Genomic DNA, 27088 nt, shown 5'->3' with positions numbered 1-27088 from the left:
TTAATTCATATCACTTTAAAGTGGTATAAAGTTTATATTATCCCTCGTTCATATCTAAATTCCCAACCCTTCAGTTAATCTTCAATTAATTTCAGTTAATAAAAGTTAACCATATCTATTGTCCAAGTTAAAATTATCTTTTTATTCATTAAGAGTAATATGTTTCAAACTTTTTCACATAAGTGATAAAATTGGATGATACTACCACATAAGTGGTATTTTTCCAGTTGACTTGAAAATGGAAATGGAGACAAATACCCCTTAAAATGTATGATCTTAGATTTTTATCTTTTAATTTTGATTAATGTCCTTTATTCAAAGAACTATATTAGTGATAAACTCCCACGGGGATAGAAATCTTTATTCAAAAAAGATAGAAATCTTAGACCAATGCTTTTCACCTAGGAGTGTAAGTAGGCCAGGTAGGCTCGAGTTGGGCCTGAAATTTGGGCCGAGCCGCCACATTCTGGGTGAGGAGAATTTGGGCCACAACACCCTCTTGTTCTCACAAACCCGTAACCCTTCGGGTTACCTCGGTACGCTCGTTTTGTAGGTTGGGCCTGGACATTGGACTTGTGTCCCTTGCTACTAAAATTCAAAGAGAAGGGCCACTTAGCGAGTTTGAGTTATTTGCCGTTCTAGAAGTGAAGACTGCATTTTTCTCCATATTTATAAAGCATTGGCTATTCAGTGTGCGCTGGAGCAATTTGTAGAAAACCAAATGAAAATCATCTAATAAAGAAAACAAGAAAACCAACCTCACAGTAGCTTGGTGTGACGAGGCTAACATGATAGTTTTAAACGGCGGAACGACAAATACTTGGGGAGGAAGTGAGAATAAGGAGTGAGAAAGAATCAGTCTCAGACGTAGAGACTTGGGGTGATCGGGGCAAAATGATCGAGAGATAAGAGGGAGAAATTGAGCTTAGAAACATTAAGGGGTTGTCTGTACTCTGTAGGGTATTTTTACATAATTGGCAAAAGTTTATTCGGCCATGTCGGGGGTTAACATGTTAAATAGACCCCGACTCGCGACTCTACCTGCACATTGCGGGTCGAGACAATTTGAAACCGAAAAAAAGAAGAAAAGAAAATTCAAGGGCTTAGTTCTTTTGATGTTTTTGAGTTAGGTAACTTGAGTGTAGATTTTGAGTTGAGTTTGAGTTATAACTTGAGTTGAAGTTGTAATTTGAATTTGTGTTTGGTTGTGTATATTTGAGTTATGGTTTGAGATAAGAATCTTTTTGAGTTTGTGTTTGAGTGAGTCAAAATTTGAATTTGTATTTAGATAGTATTTTAATAAAAACTCAATGCTGATGAAAAATTTTAATAGGGTATATGGGTGGGGATTCGTCTTTTCGTTGTCAATGCATAGAAAAAAATCATCTCAATCAGAATTAAAACGAAAAAATTATAGCATTTTTAAGAATAGAAAAAATACTGTTCATTAATTTGAGTAACTCGAGTTGAAGGGAAAATTTGAACTCGAGTTTTAGTCCCAAACTCGAGTTCAAACTTAAAAGAATATGAACTCGAATAAAGTTATAACTCGAGTTAATTTTTTTAAATTTTTCACTCAAAAACACCCCAGTAGAGTCGGGTAGGCCAAGTTAATCTGTTCGGGGTGATTTCTTACGCCCCTACTTTCACCAATTTTCTCCCCTGAGATCTTCCAAGGAAGCATAAAGCCCAATTAAGAACAAGTGAAGCCCGGCGAGTGTTCTTCATCTTGCCTAAGCCTTACAAAAGCCCTGAAACTCATGGGCTTCTATGGAGGCCCAGATGAGCTGGGCACAATCGTCCAACCCAACAAGAGAGCTATCAGTTACATCCAATCTAGACCGTCTACACTCTAAAAAACACAACAAAAAATCAACGGCGAGAGATGAAGGCAAGTCATCGATCCGCTTCCGTTTGGGAGAAAAGAAAAGGAAAGAAAGAAGCGGAAAATCAAAATTGGCGCGAGAATTCATTTTCACACTTTCATTTTGAGTATTTTTGTTTTCTCTCTCATTTCGCGGCAAACAAAAATGTATTGGGAAATTTCAAACTTTCCCACTTTCCCAAACAGAAATCAAAATCACACCACTAACTCATATTTAAATTAAAACCACACGCATTCCTTCTCTTCCCAAATTTGCTTCCCATCCAGTTATCTCTTTCTTTCTCTCTGTAATTCAGCGTTTCGTTTCGTTGCGTTTCGAAGAAGTAGTAGAAAATGGCTGGTGGAGCTGTGAAATCGAATCCGACGAAGACGAGGAAGAGAGTCGAAGCGTCTCAGGAATCTACTGCGGCTTCTCTCGTTCGCGGCAAAGATGGCAGTGCTTTTGCCCGTTGGTACGAACAGAAAACCCTAATTTTCATTTCCTTTTTTTTTTTGAAAATTCCGATAACCCTTTTGATCTGAGTTTGCTCTGTACTCGTATTTTCTTTTTCAACCACTTTGCTGTGAGTTTTTTTTTTGTTTTTTTTCAAATATTTGTTTGTATGTGCTTTATTTTGTGAAATACAAAGGAAATGATCAGCTATCTGCGTTCTTATTTTTATTTATTTTTTAAATATTTGTTAAGAGAAGAACTCTGTGTTTTGATGGAGAACTCTTGTGTGTACGTAATCCGTTTGACTAGACTTGAGGAAGTAGTCAACTCTTTAGTGTTTTTTTTCCTAATGTTTTTTTAGTACATAGGGTATTTTGTGAAATACAAAGGAAATCATATCATTAGTTTTTTTTTTTTTTTTTTTTTTTTAAATTGTTTATGAGAAAAGAACTTTTTTTTGGTCCCGTTCATTTCACTTATTCGAGTTTAGAATTCGAGTTTTGCTACAGTAAAAAGCTCTCATAAACAATCATATCTAACTTTTTTGTTACAGTAAAAAGCTTTCATATAAAATCACATATAAACTTAAATTAAAAACTCGAATCAGCGAACTAAACGAGTTCTTTGTGTTTTTGGATGAAGTGAGGAATGCAGCAAAGATGTTCCAGTTGCTTTGATCAGCTTTCACAGTTGCAGCCTCGATGCCAAAATCAAAATGAATCTCGGTAGTTCTCAAATTATTGGTTGATTTCTTTACTTTTGAATCCTCAGTTTCACTGATGCAAATGGTGAAATCTAAAAACTGGGTTTTGTATTGTTTCATTTCAGAGGCTCAAGTTGTGGAGAAGCCCAGTGAGACAAATAAGCCGGAGAAGTACTAATCACTTCACCATTTACTTTAGTTTTTTGTTTTCAATTGTTTGTTGTATTACTTTGTCTCTTTTTTTCTGTGGGGAGTTTTTAAGTGTTCTTGATTTGGTTGTGTAATAGGAAAAAGTCCTCATCAACAGAACCCAAGCTGAAGAAATCGAAAGTTGAGAAGAAGGGCAAGAAGGGGAAGGATCCAAACAAGCCCAAGCGTCCTCCAACCGCTTTCTTTCTCTTCATGTAAGACCTTTTTGTTTATCTCCCGGTATGTTTTGTGCTCTTAAATGAAAATTTTTTGATGTTAATGTGGTTTGTGAATCTTTCAGGGATGACTTCAGAAAAGAGTTCAAAGAAGCCAATCCTGACTCTAAGGATGTTAAGAAGGTAATTTATTTATTTTTGATTTTTTTTTCTGTTGTAGGTGAAAATGTGTTGAGTAATTTAAAAATTGGGGATTTTCAATGGTTTTAGGTTGCGAAAGAGGGTGGTGAGAAGTGGAATTCTTTGAGTGATGAGGAGAAGAAAGTTTATCAGGACAAAGCTGCAGAGCTTAAAGTGGAGTACCAGAAGGCCTTGGAGGCTGATAGTGCTGAAGATGCGGAGGTAAAACTAGAATTTTTATTATTTTTAATGATTGATTAAACTGTTTAGGATTCGCTGGATTTGTTATATTGTTGGCTTATTGCTGTTATGTGATTGTGGTCTTTGTTTTCCTTTATTCAGGAAGAAGCAGGTTCTGAGAAAGAAGCTCCAGAGAAGGAAGTACAAGAAGTGGAGGAAGTATCTGATGGAGAGTAGGATAGCTGTGGAGTTTCTCTTTTGAAACTTCTTGATATTTGTTTCTGCTGGACATTTTCCTTAACTCACTTGTTCTTGTAAATTTTTTGAGCTGATTGTTAGTCAAGATGTTAAAATTGTAGATCATCATGGGGTGAAATTTGTCCTTTTTGCCTATTTGAACGCTCGGTAGAATTTGAATTTTTAATTTGAATTTTGTTATAGTTAAAAGTTTTTTTATAAAAAATTACATTTAATTTTTTTGTTAATAGTTAAAAGTTGTCACTTAAGTCATATTTTAATTTGAATTAAAAATGTAGAATTTGAATTTTTAATTTGAATTTTGTTATAGTTAAAAGTTTTTTTTATAAAAAATTACATTTAATTTTTTTGTTAATAGTTAAAAGTTGTCACTTAAGTCATATTTTAATTTGAATTAAAAACTTGAATTGGTGGGCAAATTGAATGAGGCCTAATTTTAACTCTTTGTTCAACAATGTCTTTCATTAGCTCATTTTGCCACCTCGATTTTCCCGAGTATATTTCATTTATCCACAACTTATTGATGTAATTCTGTCAAAGCACAATAACAAGAATGTTATTCTGTAAATCTAATATTTCCTTTAGAATGACGCAAAATAATCTCTCTTTGAAGTAACTAACAATGGAAATGAATAATATAAGATTATATAGGTAGAATACTGGAGCTATTTCTCTTGATCTCATGTGGCATGAACATATCTGCTCCCGGGCAATGGAGTCAGCATTTTACTGGCTCTTTTCTTCTGATTTCTTTGCTCTACAAGGTGGCAAAGGCTTGCCGCATAAGCACAAATTGTGGGCATAAGCAACTGAAGGGAAGATGTTAAACGGCCGACCCTGCGGTATCTCGCCGCATAATCTGTTTGCCCGAAAGCTTGCATGTCTCAGAGCTCCAATCCCCAATAAGCTATTTGGGATTCTACCTGAGAGGCCATTGATAGAGAGGTCAAGCCATTGAAGCTTCACCAATTGGCCTAAACCTGTAGGAATGGTGCCTGTTATCAGGTTCCTTGAAATGGATAGCTTTTCGAGGTTAATCAGGCTGGAAAGTGAACTGGGGAGGTGTCCACCAATCTTGTTGCTTTCTAGATTGAGTATTCTCAACCTCAAGCCTTCACCGAATTCTGGAATTACGCCTGAAATTTGATTCCTCGATACGTCGAAGACCTCCAGAAAGCCACTCGTATGGTTTAGGATCTTTGAGAGGGATCCCACAAGCTCATTTGAGCTCAAATCAATAACCGATAGCCCGTCTAGAAAATTGGTTTCTGAAATATCAAACTTCAATTCATTCTTTGAGAGGTTGAGCTTTTGCAAGCTTGACATGTTGGTGAAGAACTTTGAAATCCCACCGGTGAATTGATTATCAGACAAGTCAATGGAGGTCAAAGAATCTGGCCTTGTGAAGCTTGGAAGCATTCCTTTAAGCTGGCAGCCGGCAAGATGGACATCGGAAAGTTGTCGACTTCTGATCCAATCCGGAACAGTCCCCAAACTGAGGTTATTGTAAGAAAGGTCTATTGACAACAGAGAAGGAATGCCCCTGCCAAGTGTGTTCGGTAAAGGGTCGGAGAGTCCATTTCTAGACAAATTAAGGTACCATAGATTCTGCAGCCTTGAAATGGATGTGGGAATATGACCGGTGAACCGATTTCCGCTCAGCGAAAGGCTGGTAAGGGATTTTAGTCCCTCAATCTGGACAGGAATTATTCCAGTGAGTTGGTTATGGCTCAAGGACAAGTCCTGAAGCTTGGCCAAGCTAAACAAGGAAATGGGCACCTGCCCTGACAATTGGTTGTTGGAAAGGTCAACAAAGGTGATGGTTTGAAACTGCCCTACAAAATCTGGGATGAGCCCAGAAAGCTGATTGGAGCTAAGATCAATATACTGCAAATTATGAAAATTTTGAAAAGTGGTTGGGATTGGACCATTCAGGGAGTTTCTTCCCAAGTTAAGTTGAAGAAGGTTTCTGAGGTTACCTAGACTAGGAGGAATCTGGCCAGTCAAGTGGTTGCCACTCAAGGAAAGTCCCTGAAGCAAGGACAAACGGCCTAAACCTGAAGGGATGCTGCCTTTGAGAGAGTTGTCTTCAAGAGACAGCTGCGTAAGGCGGGTCAAATTCGACAAGCCCTCCGGGATTGGACCGGCGATTTGCCTCATCCCACTTATAGTCAACACTTCCAAGAAGCGCAAATTGCTCAAAGAAGGGGACAGGGTGCCCCTCATGTAAAGGCCACTGTCCTTGTTTGGCCTTTGCAATTCAAGCACATTGACCCTCCCTGCTTCATTGCACTGAATGCCTTCCCAACCTCCTCCGCAGCAGTCTTTTCCGATCCATGTCGAGAGAGTATCCGTCGTGTCCTTGACGATTTTCGCCTTGAATCCAAGAAGAGCAGCTCTATCTTCTTCCGAGCAAACTGGGGACACCTGAGCTAGGGACTTGCAAAACAGACCGAAGAATGAGAAAATCAACAAGAGAGTTGGAACCCATCTCAGGACTTGCATTTTTGGGAGGTGGGTATAGATCAAAACAGAAAAATAAGGTGAAAATGTGAGAACTTGAGTGAGGTTCGGATCTGAGAGGGGAGTTTTGAATGGAGAAAAACCATATTCTATAAGGGGAAAAGTGGGAAAGGTTCCAAAGCACAAGACATGGGCTTATTCTGTTTTCTTCACGTAGACAGGAAGGTATAATGATGAGAAAGATGGTGGTAAGCAATTAACAAATATCAAAGTGTGAGTGAGAGAAAATTATAATGCTGTTGTTGGAGATGTCTGAAGTTTCAACACTGTCCCTCAGTATTTATAGTGGACTAAAAGCGAGTGGCTTTTTGTTGAGAAAGTTAAAAAACAGTTTCTTTTTTTAAATTTTCCAGAGGGGCGTTTTTGCTAAATTCCAATTTTAAAGGCATTCACATGGGGAATTTTTGACCGTTCGATGTATCACGGGGATCCTAGTATAGTTTTGAACGTTGGAGCGCACTAAGATTCAAAATTTCTGAAACCCCCCCCCTCCCCTTTTGAGAAATCAACCTCATTTTGCTCATCCACAAGTTTTCATGTTGTGATGAACTATCATTTCCCCTCTGGCCATCATTTGTTTCTTCTTTGGATTGCATTCTGAGTGGCAGCATTCACATGGGGAATTTTTGACCGTTCGATGTATCACGGGGATCCTAGTATAGTTTTGAACGTTGGAGCGCACTAAGATTCAAAATTTCTGAAACCCCCCCCCTCCCCTTTTGAGAAATCAACCTCATTTTGCTCATCCACAAGTTTTCATGTTGTGATGAACTATCATTTCCCCTCTGGCCATCATTTGTTTCTTCTTTGGATTGCATTCTGAGTGGCAAAAAAAAAAAAAAAAGAGCTTTAATGTGGTTTGGCTGCATTCTAATCAGGCCAGAACTTTAATATATTTTTCTACAGTTATCTAGTACCTATTTATTTTGCTCGTTACAAGTGAAATGAAGCCGTTATAATATCTAGTAATTTCCATGTCATAAATAGTGTCGTATCCGGAGCCATATAAGTTAATGGTAGTTCACATGTGTTATGTTTTTGAAACTACATGATTTTTTTTTCTTTTCTTTTCTTTTTTCCAATAAGAATTTACATGAGAGTTGAGACAAAAAGAAAGAGATACGATAATACCTATAGAGTAGAAAATGGAAAATTAGATCACATTAAGATCATACTAAATAAAGTAAAGTATGACAATCTAATATAATATTATAAAAATAAAAACTTTGTTCTACCATAATGTATAAAGATGAGGGCATTTTTTTTTTCAACACCCTATCAAAGAATTGTTTTTTAAAAAATTAATGTATTTGTTTTGTGGTGAACAGTAAGAAACTTTGTAATGACGAGAAATTAAAGTGTAAGATGTTACATGTCGACATTAATTTTCTATATTACGACGGTAAGAACCTCCGTTTTCCTCTAATAAGAAAAGAATATTTGTGCGATGTCATATAACGGTTTTATTTTGCTTTTTTGGCAGTGTGACAACGACAATACAAGACATAGAATAATTTAGATTTGCTCTCTGTTATTTCACCGATTCGAGTTTTGCTATAGTAAAAAGTTCTAAAAAATAATCACATTTAACTTTTTTACTATAGTAAAAAGCTCTCACATAAAGTCACATCTCAACTCGAATTAAAAACTTAAATCAACGAACGAAACGGGTCCTCAATGTACTACTGAGTTAGGGGTGAAACAACAAGCATATATTTGCCCTAAAAAGACAAGCACAATACTATTACATGCCTTATTCCTTTCTTATTTTGGAAGTTTACTAAAGAGTATATTTTTATTAAGTTATCTTAAACAGGAAACTGTGGATCCTACTTTCCAATTCCTTCTTCTACAAATTGCACTTGGAAACAAGAAGCCTATCAATCACATGTTAATCTTGCTTTTTTGGAAGATTGACAAATATTCTAGATCATGGCATGTTCAGTTCTACTGATCATACCCTTAGGACTTGCAATCTTAGTCAGAATTGTTGATTTTTCAAACAATCATGCTTTACATTTTGACTTTTAACCCTCCTCTCAATCCTCTAAAATCCTAATTTTCTTTATTTTATTTTATTTTACTTCACAATTATTTTTTATCCTAAGTAATTGTAGGATCCCAAAATTGAGGGTGCAAGAGACCAATTAATTAATAAGAAAGTGACAAGTTTTTGGATAACCACTAGAACTCTTGTCCAAAATCAATGCACCTTTAGTTAAGGTAACACAGGTGAATAGTGAATTTTGTCTTGTTAATTAATTAATTAGTTGATTGATTAAAAACAAATTATAAACTAACCTAATTAAAGTGATTACGTAGAATGAGCTATTAGTCTTTTAGAATTCAATTTCTTTCATACATATATATATATATATATATTATCTGTGTCTTGCTCTTGCCCCCACTCCTTTTTCATTCCTTTTATTTCTTTTTCTCTCTTCCTCTTAAGGTCGGCAATGCCAGTTTGCAAAAGCGATATTGATCAGAAAGGCATTGACAATGGCTTTGCTATTTTATTTATTGTATGAGAAACATAAAATCAAGCATTAGTTTAGGCGTCTCTTCACAGGTTCAAAGTTCATTTTGATTGGCAATTATTGGACTAGTAATCTGACAACTTGCTTTCTTTCTTTCTTCTTCTTCTTTAACTCTAACATTTGCTGTTAACTACTTAGTTCGGTTCGGCCATGAATTAGTAGTGACCCCGTTCTTTTCGCTGATTCGAGTTTAGAATTCGAGTTTTGCTACAGTAAAATGCTCTCAGAAACAGTCACATCTAACTTTTTTGCTACAGTAAAAAGCTCTCACACAACATCATATCTCAACTCGAATTAAAAACTCGAATTAGCAAACCGAACGGTTAAATTTTAATACTGTGTTTGGTTAATATTTTTAAAGGCCTGGATTGGATAAATTTTTGTCCAGTCCATTACAAAATCCTCTTAAGAAGAGGATGTTGCTATCCCCTACTGAAGCAAGGGATAACATTTGAGTAAAGCACATTGTGAAAAACACTAGGGACTTATTTGTAAATTTTAATGAAATTTAGGGTATAATTGTAATTTTTTTAAAAATTGAGAGGTCAAATTATAATTTCTAAATAAGTAATACATTTTAAAAAATTATATTTTTACTCCACAAGTTTAAAAAAAATTACAATTTGACTCTAAATTTTAAATTTTATTACAAAAAGCCCCTATCCTAATAACACAACACCAAACATGGAATTTGATTAAACTAAAATTTAATCTTGTACTTTCATCCCTAAAATTATACTATCCCATCCTACGCCCTAGCCCAGGGATTGGTCTAACACCCTTTTTTGTTTGTGTTCATTGCTTTTGTGTGTTTTATTTATTTATTTATTATTTGATTAAACTAAAATTTAATCTAAGGGCCTGTTTATTTCGCTGATTCGAATTGAGATGTGATTTTATGTGAAAGTTTTTTACTGTAGTAAAAAAGTTAAATGTGACTATTTCTAAAAACTTTTTACTGTAGCAAAACTCAAATTTTAAACTCGAATTAATGAAGTGAATGGGGCCTAATACTTTCATCCCTAAAATTATACTATCCTATCCTACGCCCTAGCCCAGGGATTGGTCTAACACCCTTTTTTGTTTGTGTTCATTGCTTTTGTGTGTTTTTTTTATTTATTATTTATTATTTTTTTATTAGTCTGAACACTTTTTAGGAGACAGCTTGACGTTGGTCTAGCACGCAACTAATAAGAAAAAAAAACTACATAATTGAAGTTTTTTTTTATTTATCTTTATTCTTTTATCAGCCACATAATTGAAGTTGTTGATTCTGCAATGAGCAGCCTTAAACTTATTTAGAATTAATAAAATAAATCAAATTATCTAAACAACCTTTCCTTTTCTATAAAAAAAAAGTTGTAGGATATTGAAAATACCTAACCGGTAGAAAACATTTTACAATCGTAAGATTTTCTTCAAATTCTATTAACTTTTTTATACCTTTTTGGTCTAATATAATTCTGATTCTGATAATATGTCTCATTGGCAGGATATTTTTTTTCGTGCTCTCCCACAAAATCTTCTTAAAAAAAAAAAAAACATCCTTTGATTTGGTATTAGTGTCCACCCCCTCGCAAAACTAACCTGATCCTTTAAAAATTTACCCTTTCTTTTTTTTTTCTCTAGTAAAATTTTAAAACTCATATTTCGAATTCTGAGATAGTTTCTTGATTCGAGTTTTTAATTTGAGTTGAGATGTGACTTTATGTAAAAGTTTTTTACTGTAACAAAAAAGTTAGATGTGACTGTTTCTGAGAGCTTTTTACTGTAGCAAAACTCGACTCGGTGAAATGAACATGACCTTATTTTGAAGGAAGAACAAAAATGGATATCTCTCCAAAATTTTTCTCCTTATTGAAATAATAAAATATGTTTTGTATTATAATTACAATAAAATGCGTGTGGTTTGTGGAGTAGCTTGAAATAATTGTTCCCTCAATTACTGCTAATGACTATCTAATGACAAGTTATAAGATAGTCTTATTATTGTAAGTCTAATCAATTTCTTCACTCAAAATAAAAAAATAAAAAATAAAAAAATGAAAAAATAAAAAAAAGTCTAATCAAAATTCAGCAATAACTTCAAGACCTTTTATAGGAGACAAATGTGAGCCAACTTGCAGTTTGGGATGCAGTGTTTTTGCCTCCTCTTGTTTGCTGGTGATGAGTATGGTGTGGACTCCTACTTATGGGACCTCTCTTTTTCTTTCTCCAATTCTATGGGCCGTGACCGTTACTAAACTACTTTAGCAAATCTTAACGGCTCCCATTTCTTGATATTTTCTGTTATAAGATCAGAAAAAATAAATTACCGGTATTTTTTTTTCAACTGCTAAAAATTGTCTATTCTGTATACTTTTTCGATATGATGTGATCTTAATTAGATTTAATAGTCATAAACTAATTCTATCGGTAGAGAAATCCTACCATAAAAGTTCCTTTTTTTTGCCATGTGGAAGTTTATTTTTGTTTATTTTTTCATTAATTTTCACTTGCTCTAGGGTATCACCTCCACAAGCTAGTGAACACAAAGTTACTTTGCTGTATAATCATGATAAAATACAGTTCATAACGGTGGAGTAAAATAGCTTTCTCTATCGTAAATGCATCATAAAATTTGAGCATAATTTCTCTTAGGATATAAGAATAGACAAGACATAAAATGAAAGAAAAAAAGTGGAAGTCTCTACTCTTTTAAGAATGAAATTGATATAGGATTTGCTTTCAAAGACAATTTCCTTTTCTTTTTTCTTTTTCACTATATTGAATACTACTTTTTTCTTCATCACTAACCCCGCCATCAAATTTTGGATTTTTGATTTTTTTTTTTATAAATATTTGACACGTTCATTTGAAAAGAACTGACAATAAAGAATTGATAGAGAACACAATTATTTGGAAAATTTTGTTGAATCCAATTTACGAAACTGCCCATTTCATTGTTAACACTAATCTTTTTCTAATTAATTCCTCTCGTTGGGCACCAAATTTTTTTTATCATTATTAATTTTAATACATTGCCTAAAAGCAGTTGCCACGTACGATAAATGACACGACTTCACATGGTTTATTTTAAGGCCTCGTTCATTTCACCGATTCGAGTTTAGAATTCGAGTTTTGCTACAATAAAAAGCTCTCAGAAACAGTCACATCTAACTTTTTTGCTACAGTAAAAAGCTCTCACACAAAATCACATCTCAACTCGAATTACAAACTCGAATCAGCGAAGTAAACGGCCCTTAAGTTAATTGCCGTTTTGGAGACAACTAATTAAATAATATAACTACGTTAAAATAACATTTTTTTTGAATGGCATACAATTACTATCGATACCTTAAAATGTAAAGCCTTGTTTATTTTACCATTTGAGTTTAAAATTTGAGTTTTATTATATTAAAAAATTTTAAAAAATAGTCACATCTCAACTCAAATTAAAAACTCGAATCAACGAACTAAATGAGTCCGAAATGAACGGCCGTATACATCACTTTCAACATCAACATTGATGTCAGGAATTCTTCTCCCAACATAGTACCAAGTAACAGCTATGATTGAGGGAAAAATAGGAATTGTTACTAGAAGAATGCAAATAAAAGGGAAAAATAATATCTTTGAGAATTGATAGAAAATTGAGAATCAACGGGCTTAAAAGACGCACGCACATAGCAGATCAGCAAAATAGTACTACTCTATTAGTGGGATATGAACTGTACTATAATTGTGCTTTTAGTTTTGTTTTTTTTTTTTTTTTTTTTTTTTTTTTTTTTTTTTTTTTTTTGAGAAACAGTTTTCTTTTTTCTCTTCTTTTACATTGTAACTCCAAAGAAAGATGGATTAGGTTGCGTTGATTGCGGAACAAAGAGAATTGGCCCATTTGGGTAGACAATGTTGACTGGGGATGGAAGTAATTTTGGCACAACATAAGTTGAAATTGATTTTTTGGAGTCTCTGAGTTGAAGATTATTATTTGATAGATAGAATTTTTTGGGCATGGTCCCAAATTTCTTAAAGGTAAGGATAATTGTCCAAAATGGTGGTTGAATTGAGGATCACCCTCTCCCACTTATCTCATTTTATTATTATTATTTAAAAAAAAAAAAAAAAAAAAAAAAAAAGAGGGTCCTGCTTGATTCATAACCTATGATCAATGATTAGTATTTGGTGTTCTTCAAAGCATCTTGACCGTGTGATGTGAAATGTTGCATCTTTTTTTATTCATTTATTTTTTGGTTCTAATAATATTGATGAATGTTCTTGTGTGTGTTTGTTTAAAGGTTATTTTATGTAACTAGCTAGAATGGATAGAATTAGAAGTCATCCTTTGCATTTTACCTTACCCAAACTTTGTCATTAAAAGAAAATGAAAACTTTAGGGGGAGTAGGATGAAGTGCAAAACTAAAAAGAAATTGTTGTCAAATTTTGTACAATGTGACAATGCTGAAATAAATTCTTCAAAAAAATGCAATTACTTCCGAGGAATTATTCAGTACACCAGGTGTACCACGTCATATTACTTATATAGTACACCCGTCCAATGAAATTGTGCCATTTGGACATTTTATTTATGTCGGCTTTTCACTTTTATTTTTCTCTTTCCTAATAGGTATTTGCATTGAATACCTATTAGGAAAGAGAAAAATAAAAGTGAAAAACTGATATAGATAAAATATTCAAATGGTACAATCTCATTGGACGAGTGTACCACATAAATAATATAACGTGGTACACCCGGTGTACTGAATAATTCCTCATTACTTCTTGCTATGATCCTATGAGATTGCATTATCGTATAAAAATATGTTGGATCCCCACATGTCTAAATAGTGTGCTTGGCGTCATTTTGACACCTTTGAACTATATAGAATTGCTTTTATTTGCTTGTAGCCAGAACATGTCAAAACAGAAAACAAATATAAATGAATGGATGCTAGTCACAGGAAAAAAAAAAAAAAAATGATGGAGAGAAGGAGATGATTGGAAAAAAAAAAAAGAAGAATTAGGTGGTTTTTGAACTAAAAGTTTTAAACCCATGAGGAATTTATTTCTGGTTAACTGTAAAGTCTAAACAAGAAATAAAATACCACACTAAAAATTGAGGTTTTTGCATAGTGTAAGAAATAGAGGCATAGTTTTACCATAGCAAATATGTTAAAATTCAACTTAAAGGGGCTAAGTGCCTGTTCGTTTAGGTAATTTTTGAGTGAAAAACTCAAAAAAAAAAGGTAACTCGAGTTACAATTTTATTCGAGTTCATGTTCTTTTAAGTTTGAACTCAAGTTTGAATTCGAGTTTGGAACTAAAACTCGAATTCAAGTTTCCCCTTCAACTCGAGTTCAGAAACTCGAACTCAAGTTAATGAACAATATTTTTTCTATTCTTAAAAATGCTATAACTTTTTCGTTTTAATTCTGATTGAGATGATTTTTTTTCTATGCGTTGACAACGAAAAGACGAATAAAACTAGACCCATATACCTTATTAAAATTTTTCATTAGCATTGAGTTTTTATTAAAATACTATCTAAAAATAAATTCAAGTTTTGACTTACTCAAACACAAACTCAAAAAAGATTCTTATCTCAAACCATAACTCAAATGTACACAACCAAACACAAACTCAAGTTACAACTTCAACTCAAGTTATAACTCAAACTCAACTCAAAATCTACACTCAAGTTACCTAACTAAAAAACATGAAAAGAACAACCCCTAAGTTTTCTGAGACCCATTTTAGAAGGGTTCAAACATCACATCAATTTTTAAAATCGACCATAGTTGAACCCACGAACCAAACAAATTTGAACCTCTTCTGCCTAGAAAACACTTTCTCATCTATCTTATGTTAGCACATGATAGAATTAATCTTTAAAAATATGATTAAGATAAGCTAGTCTGAGTATAATATTCAGGATAGTTGTCTAACTAATGATTAATTACTTAGAAAACTTGGGAATATTTAAACATCATTAGGCAAAATAATATTATTAATGCTCTTATATAATCAGCCTCCAAATAAAATGTAGATATATTAAAAGAGAGGAAAAACAAATGAAATGCAATGATTGGGTTTTCTGATCAATCAACACGCATGGATAATAGAAAAATGCTTTGAATCCCTAATATTAAAAATGAATTAGATGTTCTTTGAGTGCATGGAAAAAAAGGAAACGTTAGAATTATTGGAGAGAATTTGTTGCCTTTTAACCCTAGATATTCAAATCTATATAAGTTGGTACTTCCTTTACAACAATTGAAAAAGAACTCCCCCACAACCCCACCTTTAGAAGGAGAAGGGAAAAAAAAGAAAAAGAAAAAGAAAAAGAAGTCATTTAGAAAAAGAAAAAGATGGGAAGGCATGTAGATTTAAATATGTACATATATACATTTACATGAATAAATGTATAGTCATGACAGATTCCTCAACCTGTTTTTTCTTGGGTTTTAATTTGTTTCCTTGTAGTTTATAAAGTTTGCATTTAAGACCAAACCAACTACAGTGTCCTTTTGTCGTCTCAGCCACCAGCAAGATAGAATTATTTAAATCTTCCTAAACTCTCAAAAGAAAATTATTTGACCATAGGAAGCAAAGATATGGTCCAAAGTTGTTCCTCACTTCTCACTATCCATGTGTTGTCATAACAAAAAAATAAATATATGTTTGGTGGGACAATTGGAAAGTGTACCATATAATTGCTAGCCAATTAGCTTGTTTAGTTTGGCCTACAAATATTTATAGCGCAACGCTTGGCCTACGTATATTATAGGGTTGTTTGGTTGGAGAATTCGTATCCGATTCGAATCATGATTCATGATTCGTTATAATATTTTTTCTTACAAAAAATACACATAAATCGAAAATAATTCTAATATATGAACCAAACGTCTCCATATTATATGTAGTGGATGTTTAGTTTATGTATTCAAGATCATAATTTAGAATCATTTTCATTTTACGTGTATTTTTTGTAAGAAAAAATTACTGTAGAGAATCATGAATCATGATTTAGAATCAGGAACGAATATAAAAAACAAACATATTAGTCTACCAAGTCTTACTTTTGAAAGGTTTTTTTTTCTAATCATACACAAACCAACTCATTTTCACATTAGGGGATGTTTATTTTCTGTATTCGTTTATAATTCTAAATTATAATTTATAATTTTGTATAATATTTTTCTCTCATAAAAAAAAATACATAAAATAAAAATAATTTTAAATTATAATTCTAAATTTATGAACTAAACATATACTAATATTCCGTAATTCTAAAGTCTCTTTTTTTCCCCCCTCAATTTCTTCTTCCTTCTTCTTTTTTATTCTTATTTTATTCTTTTTTTTGGGGAGGCGGATTGAGAGAAAAAGTACATTTCCTCAAGTTGCGGATGAAGATTCGTCCTTTCTACACTTCCCACTTGAATCCATTGCCCATACCTTCTGACATACTCTTGTAGACATTTGTAAGCCTAAAGCCTATGCCTAGAGCATATGGATGAACTCATTGCATCGTACCTCAGATGAGCATAAAGTAAGATACCCTTATAATTACTATTTCTTTTTTCTTTTTTTTTTTGAAAAGAATTACTATCTTATTTGTAAAATTTACACATAAATTTTAAAAAAATTTGAACTCAAGTTACAACTTTATTTAAGTTCATATTTTTTTATAAAATTTAAGTTTGAACTTGAATTTAGAGCTAAAATCTAAGGGGCTGTTCGACTAGGGTGTTTTTGAGTGAAAAACTCAAAAAAAGTAACTCGAGTTACAACTTTATTTGAGTTCACGTTCTTTTAAGTTTGAACTCGAGTTTAGGACTAAAACTCAAGTTCAAGTTTCACCTTCAACTCGAGTTTAGAAACTCGAACTTAAATTAATGAACAGTATTTTTTCTATTCTTAAAAATGCTATAACTTTTTCGTTTTAATTCTGATTGAGATGAATTTTTTTTCTATGTGTTGACAACGAAAAGACGAATAAAACCCGATCCATATACCATATTAAAATTTTTTATCAGCATTGAATTTTTATTAAAATACTATCTAAATACAAATTCAAGTTTTGACTCACTCAAACACAAACTCAAAAAGATTCTTATCGCAAACCATAACTCAAATGTACATAACCAAACACAAACTCAAATTACAACTTCAACTCAAGTTATAACTCAAACTAAACTCAAAATCTACACTCAAGTTACCTAACTCAAAAACTTCAAAAGAACAAGCCCTAAGTTTAAATTTTCCTTTCAACTCAAGTTCCTAAATTCAAACTCAAGTTAATGAATAATATTTTTTCTATTCTTAAAAATGCCATAACTTTTTCGTTTTAATTTTGATTGAGATGATTTTTTTTTCTATGCATTAACAACGAAGAGACGAATAAAACCCCACCCATATACCCCATTACAATTTTCCATCACTATTGAGTTTTTATTAAAATACTATCCAAATACAAATTTAAGTTTTCACAAACTCAAATAGATTATCAATTCAAATCATAACTCAAAATGTGCACATCTAAACACAAACTCAAATTAGACTCTCAACTCAAACCATACTCAAATACACCTTAATTTAAATTAAGATATGAATTCAAGTCATCCTAACTCAAAAAATGCAAATGAACAAGCCTTTTAAGTCTGATATCAACTTTAAAAAGGTTCAATCTACTGTCCATTGCACATTATCAATGCAAAATACACTAATGACATTATGCAATCTATGGAACATTAGGAATAAGCTGCCACGGGAAAAGAAACGTACTTTTAACATTTATGAGAGCTAGAAACAATGCATTTTTGGCTTGAGGGACTTGAAAAATCTTTAAGGTTTGGAAAGAAAATCGCTAGGGAGGAGGACATGGAGGGGTGCACGGCGGGCAGTTTGTGAAAAGTCCAACACATGACTTTCCAATTTTTAGGCGGTTCGGGCGGGTTTTTAGCCGATAGATTGAAAGTTGCACTCATTTTTAAGATACTAGCTATTATGACTCGTTTAATTCGCTGATTCGAATTTTTAATTTTAGTTGAGATGTAATTTTATGTGAGAGCTTTTTATCGTAGTAAAAAAGGTAGATGTGACTGTTTTTGAGAGACTTTTTACTGTAATAAACTTAAATTTTAAACTCAAATTGGTGAAATGAATGAAGTTTTAGTTTGTTTTAAAGAATTTGATCATGTAACTAGTAAGCTTTGGGTGATATCCATTCTTCTTATGGGAGATAATGGAATTTGGATTTGGCAATATCCATATAACCTTTTACGTGAAAGAAAAGGAAGTTTTTAGTCTTATGATTTGTACGAGCTTTCCAGGAATATATGGTTGCAAGTCATACAAGTCTGTTTTTTCCTATATAAAATCACTATACTAATTTCTAACTGACTTAGTATTACACTGAATGTCTGGGTTGTTCTTTTGCAACAAAACTTAAAAAAAGTTTAAATTTAAATTACAATTTTATTCAAGTTCACGTTCTTTTAAGTTTCAACTTTATTCAACTTTACTTAACTTTATTAAAGTCACAACTTCAACTCAAGTTATAACTCAAAAACTACACTCAAGTTACACTCAAGTTACACTTCAAAAGAACATGTTTTCTGCCTTTAGCAAATCCTCTGTATTCTCCTTCCTTGGCAAACAAGAAACTGTCAAAAAGTGTCCATACATACCTGGCAATGCATTTTCTGCTCCAACTCTTCAAGAGCCTCAATAATTTCAAGGTTTTGTCTATATTTGTCGTTTATAATCTGCAAAATAAGAAATTTAGTGGCATAAAACAAGAGATTTTATTTTTTATTTTTTTTTGCTGAGAGCATAAAACAAGAGGCTGATCAAATAAAAAATCACTCAATGATAAGTTCACCTGTACCAATGCAGAATATACTATGAAATTACTATATTATTTCCCTCATACAAAACTTGACCTAAGATCTTTGCCTGGGACTTTGAGGAATTTGATTATGCCACCAGTTAGCCTTGAGTGCTATCTGTTTTATTTGTGAGTGATATTGGGATTTAAATTTTGCAATTTTGATGTACCCTGTAATGTGACTACCCAAAGGAAGTTTTCATTGTTATGATTCCCAAGAACTCTTATCATAATAAATTGTTTCAAATCATAACAGTTTGTTTTTTTACTAATAGAAGCAACATACAGATTACAATCTGAAATAGTTCTTATGAGCAGATCACAGATTATTCAAGTTAACGAAGTAAACCAGTTCCATTCATACAGGCATATTAGTTTCTTACACGTCACGAGTACAAAGCAGAACAAAAATTTAATGATATTTTAAACCATCCGTGCGTATGACTGTCTTAATCTGCTGCCCCATCTGTACTTCTTCCTTAACCAAACTCATGGCTTCAAACCATAAGAACCCACGAAACGAGCGACGACTTAGTAGTGGCGTTCTGTTTAGCAACCTATAATCGACAATCTCTTATATGTCACGGGGGTAGAAAGCTAAACAAAATATTTATACCAATTTAAACGGCATATGATGTTTACGTCTTTCGCAAATCCTCTGTTTTCTCCTTCCTTGGAAACCAAGAAACTATCCAAAAGTGTAATTTCCTTCCCAAATTCAGCATCCATTGATGTGTCATAACCAGGAAAGACATGCAATCATAAGCTTGGCTTCCATTTTCGACAATACTCCTTGTCATGCAGAGTGCATCCGAAGGGAGAACCAGATCTTGGCTTTGTTGTAATTCATCTACAATTTGTCCCTAAAGAGGATATAAAAATTAGATGTCTCTACAAGATCTTTGTCTTGGATTTTTAAAATAACATGTGTACCTGAAGCGCATTCTTTTTCCGCTCATCCGAAAGGAGAACAAGATCTCGGCTTTGTTGTAATTCGGCTATAATTTGTCCCTAAAGAGGATATAACAATTAGATGTCTCTACAAGATCTCTGTCTTGGATTTTTAAAATAGCATGTGTTCCTGAAGCGCATTCTTTTTCCGCTCATCCGAAGGGAGAACAAGATCTCGGCTTTCGGCTATAATTTGTCCCTAAAGAGGATATAACAATTAGATGTCTCTACAAGATCTCTGTCTTGGATTTTTAAAATAGCATGTGTTCCTGAAGCGCATTCTTTTTCCGCTCATCCGAAGGGAGAACAAGATCTCGGCTTTCGGCTATAATTTGTCCCTAAAGAGGATATAACAATTAGATGTCTCTACAAGATCTCTGTCTTGGATTTTTAAAATAGCATGTGTTCCTGAAGCGCATTCTTTTTCCGCTCATCCGAAGGGAGAACAAGATCTCGGCTTTCGGCTATAATTTGTCCCTAAAGAGGATATAACAATTAGATGTCTCTACAAGATCTCTGTCTTGGATTTTTAAAATAGCATGTGTTCCTGAAGCGCATTCTTTTTCCGCTCATCCGAAGGGAGAACAAGATCTCGGCTTTCGGCTATAATTTGTCCCTAAAGAGGATATAACAATTAGATGTCTCTACAAGATCTCTGTCTTGGATTTTTAAAATAGCATGTGTTCCTGAAGCGCATTCTTTTTCCGCTCATCCGAAGGGAGAACAAGATCTCGGCTTTCGGCTATAATTTGTCCCTAAAGAGGATATAACAATTAGATGTCTCTACAAGATCTCTGTCTTGGATTTTTAAAATAGCATGTGTTCCTGAAGCGCATTCTTTTTCCGCTCATCCGAAGGGAGAACAAGATCTCGGCTTTCGGCTATAATTTGTCCCTAAAGAGGATATAACAATTAGATGTCTCTACAAGATCTCTGTCTTGGATTTTTAAAATAGCATGTGTTCCTGAAGCGCATTCTTTTTCCGCTCATCCGAAGGGAGAACAAGATCTCGGCTTTCGGCTATAATTTGTCCCTAAAGAGGATATAACAATTAGATGTCTCTACAAGATCTCTGTCTTGGATTTTTAAAATAGCATGTGTTCCTGAAGCGCATTCTTTTTCCGCTCATCCGAAGGGAGAACAAGATCTCGGCTTTCGGCTATAATTTGTCCCTAAAGAGGATATAACAATTAGATGTCTCTACAAGATCTCTGTCTTGGATTTTTAAAATAGCATGTGTTCCTGAAGCGCATTCTTTTTCCGCTCATCCGAAGGGAGAACAAGATCTCGGCTTTCGGCTATAATTTGTCCCTAAAGAGGATATAACAATTAGATGTCTCTACAAGATCTCTGTCTTGGATTTTTAAAATAGCATGTGTTCCTGAAGCGCATTCTTTTTCCGCTCATCCGAAGGGAGAACAAGATCTCGGCTTTCGGCTATAATTTGTCCCTAAAGAGGATATAAAAATTAGATGTCTCTACAAGATCTTTGTCTTGAATTTTTAAAATAGCATATGTACCTGAAGCGCATTCTTTTTCCGCTCCCTTTCTAGTTCAGCCATAAGCGATCCCACTTTTCTTTGAGCCTAAATCCAAAACTAACCAGTATAAACATGACATTCTGTGATAAAACTGTTATTATTTCCCTTGTACAATTTTTAGGTTGACAAGAATATAATCTAAGATGCATTTTGGCTCCAACCCTGACAAGACCAGAGGAAAGACACATGAATAAATCATAGAAGTTTTATTGTGCATATACATACCTGATAATGCATTTTCCGCACAAACTCTTCAAGACCCTCAATCATTTCAAGATTTTGTCCATATTTGTCCTTTAAAATCTGTAAAATAAGAAACTCAATGGCATAAGATAAGGCATTAATTGATCACGTAAGAAATAACACAAGCATCAGATCACCTGTATCCCTTGTGGCCCATATATATCATCCGATTCAAGTGTGCACAACAAATTTGCATCTCTCGTTGTTATGATAATTCTACTTCCTGAACCAAACCACTCACGCCTTCTGGCTAGCGCGTTTAGCTGGTCCAACTTTTCGACATCGTCGAGGACAACAAGAACCCTTTTGCTCCGTAGTCTTGTTTTGATCATATTGATTCCCATACTAACATCTTTTATTTCTATACTTTCATCCAATAAGTCAAAGAGTAACTGTTCTTGCAATTTGAGAAGTCCATTAGGACGTTCCGAAACCTTGTTCACATTGGCCAAGAAACTGCTACCATCAAAACTATACAAATTTTGGTTATATACAGCTTTTGCAAGGTTTGTCTTCCCTATGTTACCGATTCCATATATGCCTATTATGAGAATATCATCTGCGGCGATGCTTAATAAGTGGTTCAGGTAATCTTTGCCAGAATCCATTGTAGGTTGAAGATGGAGGTACATGTGAGCATCTTGACGTCTACACGAAATTTGACTTATTATTTCCTTTATGAACATGGAGTTATCCCTGTCAAGTATGACAAAAACTTGAGTATGACTAACTAATGAAACGTTTAGTTGATAGATTCAGAATCATGATTCAGAACTATTCTCGATTTACGTGTGTTTTTTGTGAGAGAAAATACTGTAACGAGCCACGAACCATGATACGAATTCTTGAACCAAACGCACCCTAAACTACTTATATGTGAATGAAGAACAAAAAAGTGTTAATTCTAAGTCGCACTCGTTAAGGTAGAGTGAGATGTGACAAAGTACAAACGTACAACAAAGATAGTGACATGACTAAAACAAGGCTTATTTTTCTAGTAGAAGATGGTAATTAATAGACTTCCAAATCGTCTATGAATTCTGTGTAATAGCTAGACTTCTTTTTTCAGATCAACCATGAGAAAGATAGCGGAAGAAAAGTAAGCATGTGTTTGTTTCATAGATTTGAAACAAAACCCTTTTTCTCATAAAAAATTTAAAAAAAAAAAAAAATTTTGGAACCAAAACTATGAATATCAGCTCTAATGTAGGGAATTTAAGAGTTTACTTTGATATAATGTGATTGCTAACTGCTAAGTTGCATAGAAAATCAAAAAAATAAAAAATAAAAAATAAAAGGGGGCTGCTACAGCCAACAAGATCTTGTCATTGATGATAACAACGGGAAGTTTTTATTGGAACATACCATTTAAAGCATTTAAAACCATTTTGTCTGGCTCTTTACTTTTTCTTAGCTTTTGGTAGCAGGATAATGATTAATGACACGATGCTCCAAAAACTAATCTATTTTGAAGTATTAAGTAAAACTACCAAAAAGTACGAATACCACAAACAAAATTTGAAGCAGCAGCTAAAATTCACCAGAAACTAAAATGCAATAGTTATACTTTATATATTAAGGCTTGTTTATTAAACCATAAATGAATATAATAAAAAAGGTAATGGAATTGAAAAGAAAAATAAAATAATATGATTAATGGTCATTCATTCATTTTTAAGTGTTTATTTAATAATTAGATTATGCAATGAGAAATAACTTTATTCTCTTTCTTATGTTTTAAAATTAGGAATAATAATGTTGTGAATGTAATCACTAAAATGTTATTTTATACAATTAAATAATCTTTGACTATATACTAATTCATTACGTAGTGAATAAGTAAATTTAGTATTCATTTTTTTGACAAGGAATCAATACTAAGGGGGTGTAAGGATTGACATTCCTTTCTTCATTCTTTATATTATGTAGGGCTCACTAAATCTTTATTATTGATGCAAAGTAAACATGTCCTCACTATTTGACACGTGTATTCTATTATCTAATTTTCTATTTAAATAATAATATATTATGTATGTTATATTAATGGAGTTTACGTGTTAAATAATAAATGGACAAAAAATAAAAAAAATAAAAAAGGTGACACTAGCGTTTGGGATTATTACCATTGGGCCCCATCATGCAAACTGAAGCCATCCGGTAACATTGCAGCTTCAGCAAGCCCTGCCTTCCATTTGTCGATCTTGCTCGCGACCTTCGTGTCTGATCGAAAACGATCTTCAAAAGCTTTCCCGAAGTCTCCCGTCTGTCCGCCAACATCATCGGGATCGACGTCAAAAAACACAGGCAGAACAAACTGTCCGTCTACTTGTTGGCATTCGAGGATCTTCACAAGTTCGTCCAAGCACCAGCTGGAAGAGGCATAGTTTTTGGAGAAAACAATGATGGCGACTCTTGACATCTGAATGGCTTTGAGCAACTCGGAGGAGACGTGTGTTCCTCTCTCGAGGTTGACGTCGTCTCGGAAGGTGGGAATCCCGGCCTCCTGCAAGGCCGAGTGGAGCTCCTTGGCAAGGCCATGGCGTGTGTCTTCTCCACGGAAACTCAAGAACACGTCGTGCCTTTGGTGGGTCATTGCTGACCAGAACGAAAAGGAGAACGTGCTTAAACTTATACCCTCCATGAATCACAACACAGAGAGATTAATGCTAATGGCTGATCGGATACTAAAGCTTCTTTACAAGTTTTTGACTCGGTTCTTTAACTCACCCAACCCACTTAAAAAAAATATACACATTTAAAGAGAATTTATTAAGGCCCCTTTTCCTATGATCCGTTTAGTGTTTAAGTTTTGTTTAATATATATATATATATATATATATATATATATATATATATATAGGCAAGGTCTCTAGTCAGTCAGACACTTGAAAAGTGTCTGACCAGAATGGTACTTGTACATTTTTGTATGAAATGTGTATATTTACAGTAAGTTGTGTATATTTACAGGTAAGTTGTATATATTTATATGACACTTGTATAATTATGTAATCGTGTATATTTATATGTAAATCGTGTATATTTACATATAAATCATGTATGTTAAGTTATAAAAAATGACAATATATATTAATTCTCAAAACATGTTTTTTTATAGCAATTAGTGAACACATAAAATAAAAATATGTATATTAACTGATTTATTGTATTTCATATTAAATATACACGATTTTAAATGTAAATATACATAATTTACGTATAAATATACATAATTTATATACGATTATATAAGTACCTGATTAATCAGACACTTTTCAAGGAAAAGTGCTTGACCAGAGACAATTTCCATATATATATATATATATATATTTATATATGTATATATGTAACCCTGCGCCGAACTTCTCTAAAACCATCGTAGAAAGAGAAGAAAGCAAATGGCACCAAACTGCTGGTTTTTTATTTTTATTTTTTTATAAAGAAAAGACGAGAGAAGTTGCCTTGTAGACCAAATGCCAGTTATTCATGCACACTCCGGCCTAGTTCACTTTGTAGATTTAAAATTTTAATTTAAATAGAAATGTGATATTTTTTAAAAATTTTTAACTGTAGCAAAAAAAAAAAAAAGACATTTTTTGAGAGCTTTATATTTCGGACTTCGGAGCTATCACTAAATCAGGATTTGAATACAGTGCACTCTGACATAAATAAAAAAAGTTATAAATTAAAGGAGATTTTATAATATGTTTAGCGTATTAGTAAGTTTTTTTTAACTTTTAAATATGTGTAATTTTTAATTTTTACGTGATTTTATGTAGATTTAACGGATAAAAAATTTAATCAACTAATATGTTGACGTACTGAAGAAAATATTATTAATTAAAAGGTAATTGAGATTGTTAGTCCTGAACTTTAAACATATTTTATTTTTTAAACTTTTAATTTTTACATATTAATTTTTGGACTTTTAATTTTTAATAGTTTTAGTCCAACGAACGATTTTTAAAGTATAGATTTGGAGCTTGATACGACACAATAACTCATAATTTTTGAACTTATCTCATGTTTTCGCCTGGTTTAAACCCCAAACCAAAAAGCGAAACCACAGTTCTAAATCACATTTTTAAAATCAAAACCAAATATGTTTTAGACTAAAAAGTTTCAAACGATACTTATTTGACCAAACAAAGCCTTAATTTAATAAACAAAAACTAATAAAAATAATAAAAAATAAAACTTGGCTGGACTTTTCTGGTAGCATCATAGAAAGAGAAGAAAGCAAATAAAAACAAAAATAAATAAATAAATAATACTGAAAGAGAAATAGCAGTGGTTGACTGATAGCCACCTGAATCCTAAATAAATATAACCCTTATTTTTACAAGATTATGCTCACTCCAACTAACAAAAAGTTGAACTCCTCTTCACATTGGGTCCGGTGGTTGACACAAGTCTAGGCTTACTTCTATAATTTAATTAAAACAATCTTATCTTTATAATCCTATCATTTCCTTGTCTTATGTAATTGGATACAGCTACGTGATCGTACTTTGATTGGTGCTTTCTACTTTTTGAAGATTAGGGTTGCTTATTTTTATGCCTTCCTTTACAATAGAACCATTTAATGACATGTTTATTTATCGGTAATCAGAGTGGATATAAATTGGAGTGGTTAAGAATCTGAGTCAGAATAAGCTGTTTACTTAGGTTTCAAGAATCAGAATCGAAATTAGTCTCAATCCCATTCATGCGTTTACTTACGCCTAGAATCTGAATAAATTGTTATAAATTTACTTACCTACCCTTTTAGTAGATTTTTATGTGTTGAACTTAAAAAAAAAATGAAGAAGAAATTGTATATTTTGTTATCTATCTTAATATTAGGATAACTAATTAGTAATTAGATTTTTTTAATCACACCTAATTAATCATCTTAATTAGGATAACTAATTAGTAATTAGATTTTGTTAATCACTCTCTTCTTTTGTACTCTACATTATCAACATATAAAATTAGATTTAGCATTGCATTGCATATTATAGAAAACAAAAATCAGCTTAGGACATAGATTGAAAAATGAAAAGCAATAGGCATAACACAAGAATCAAATTATAAGCATGAAAAAGAAAGCTATGTGAGTTTCATTTAATTATTTGCATTGATATGAATTCGTCCATGGCACTAGCAAGAAAGAAAGAAAAGAAAAAAAAAATCAGAGGAAGTGAGTAAGGAGATACGAGAGGTGTGAAAGTAAATTCTGACACATGCTTATCTTCTTCTACTATTTAAAAGTGAAAGAACAAACTCTCCCAAATGGGCCCTAAGATGCCCAGTGACAGAGCTAGCCTTTAATTTCAGTGGGGCATAATGCTATACTATTTTACAATATGGTTTGGTTTATAAAAAATTGCAGTATTATGGTTTTCAAAAACTACCAAATACATATAAAGAATTTTACA

At 32.9% G+C, this 27088-nt stretch overlaps 3 protein-coding genes across 3 annotated transcripts; 1 reads left to right on the top strand and 2 right to left on the bottom strand.

Annotated features, from left to right (window-relative positions):
• The first annotated feature begins 1903 nt into the window (after positions 1 to 1903).
• Positions 1904 to 4139, top strand: LOC21405858 (high mobility group B protein 7). Its single transcript, XM_010105282.2, has 7 exons — positions 1904 to 2337; positions 2961 to 3043; positions 3147 to 3192; positions 3309 to 3425; positions 3512 to 3569; positions 3657 to 3788; positions 3909 to 4139. The coding sequence occupies exons 1-7, from the start codon at positions 2219 to 2221 to the stop codon at positions 3981 to 3983; spliced, it is 630 nt and encodes a 209-aa protein (XP_010103584.1). The 5' UTR covers positions 1904 to 2218; the 3' UTR covers positions 3984 to 4139.
• Positions 4140 to 4572: 433 nt separating this feature from the next.
• Positions 4573 to 6792, bottom strand: LOC21405857 (DNA damage-repair/toleration protein DRT100). Its single transcript, XM_010105281.2, has one exon. The coding sequence runs from the start codon at positions 6507 to 6509 to the stop codon at positions 4731 to 4733; it is 1779 nt and encodes a 592-aa protein (XP_010103583.1). The 5' UTR covers positions 6510 to 6792; the 3' UTR covers positions 4573 to 4730.
• A 14319-nt stretch (positions 6793 to 21111) lies between these two features.
• LOC21405856 (TMV resistance protein N) lies at positions 21112 to 24264 on the bottom strand. The gene is made up of 5 exons (XM_024170232.1): positions 23795 to 24264; positions 21809 to 22367; positions 21654 to 21731; positions 21408 to 21473; positions 21112 to 21198 (listed from the first exon to the last, which is right to left on the bottom strand). The coding sequence occupies exons 1-5, from the start codon at positions 24262 to 24264 to the stop codon at positions 21112 to 21114; spliced, it is 1260 nt and encodes a 419-aa protein (XP_024026000.1).
• Positions 24265 to 27088: the final 2824 nt, after the last annotated feature.

Source organism: Morus notabilis, unplaced genomic scaffold (genome assembly GCF_000414095.1).
Source record: "Morus notabilis unplaced genomic scaffold, ASM41409v2 Scaffold437, whole genome shotgun sequence".
In the NCBI taxonomy this organism is placed as follows: domain Eukaryota; kingdom Viridiplantae; phylum Streptophyta; class Magnoliopsida; order Rosales; family Moraceae; genus Morus; species Morus notabilis.
This window is presented reverse-complemented; position numbering and strand designations above follow the sequence as displayed.

Excerpts from the sequence above, each read along its gene's own strand:
- LOC21405858 (XM_010105282.2), top strand. The coding sequence starts at position 2,219 with ATGGCTGGTGGAGCTGTGAAATCGAATCCGACGAAGACGAGGAAGAGA. Across the intron at positions 3,193-3,308 it reads GAGACAAATAAGCCGGAGAA|GAAAAAGTCCTCATCAACAG; the intron begins GTACTAATCACT and ends GTTGTGTAATAG. Across the intron at positions 3,570-3,656 it reads ACTCTAAGGATGTTAAGAAG|GTTGCGAAAGAGGGTGGTGA; the intron begins GTAATTTATTTA and ends CAATGGTTTTAG.
- LOC21405857 (XM_010105281.2), bottom strand. The coding sequence starts at position 6,509 with ATGCAAGTCCTGAGATGGGTTCCAACTCTCTTGTTGATTTTCTCATTC.
- LOC21405856 (XM_024170232.1), bottom strand. The coding sequence starts at position 24,264 with ATGACCCACCAAAGGCACGACGTGTTCTTGAGTTTCCGTGGAGAAGAC. Across the intron at positions 22,368-23,794 it reads TTGCATGATGGGGCCCAATG|GGATAACTCCATGTTCATAA; the intron begins GTAATAATCCCA and ends CATACTTGACAG. Across the intron at positions 21,732-21,808 it reads ATGGGCCACAAGGGATACAG|ATTTTAAAGGACAAATATGG; the intron begins GTGATCTGATGC and ends CTTATTTTACAG.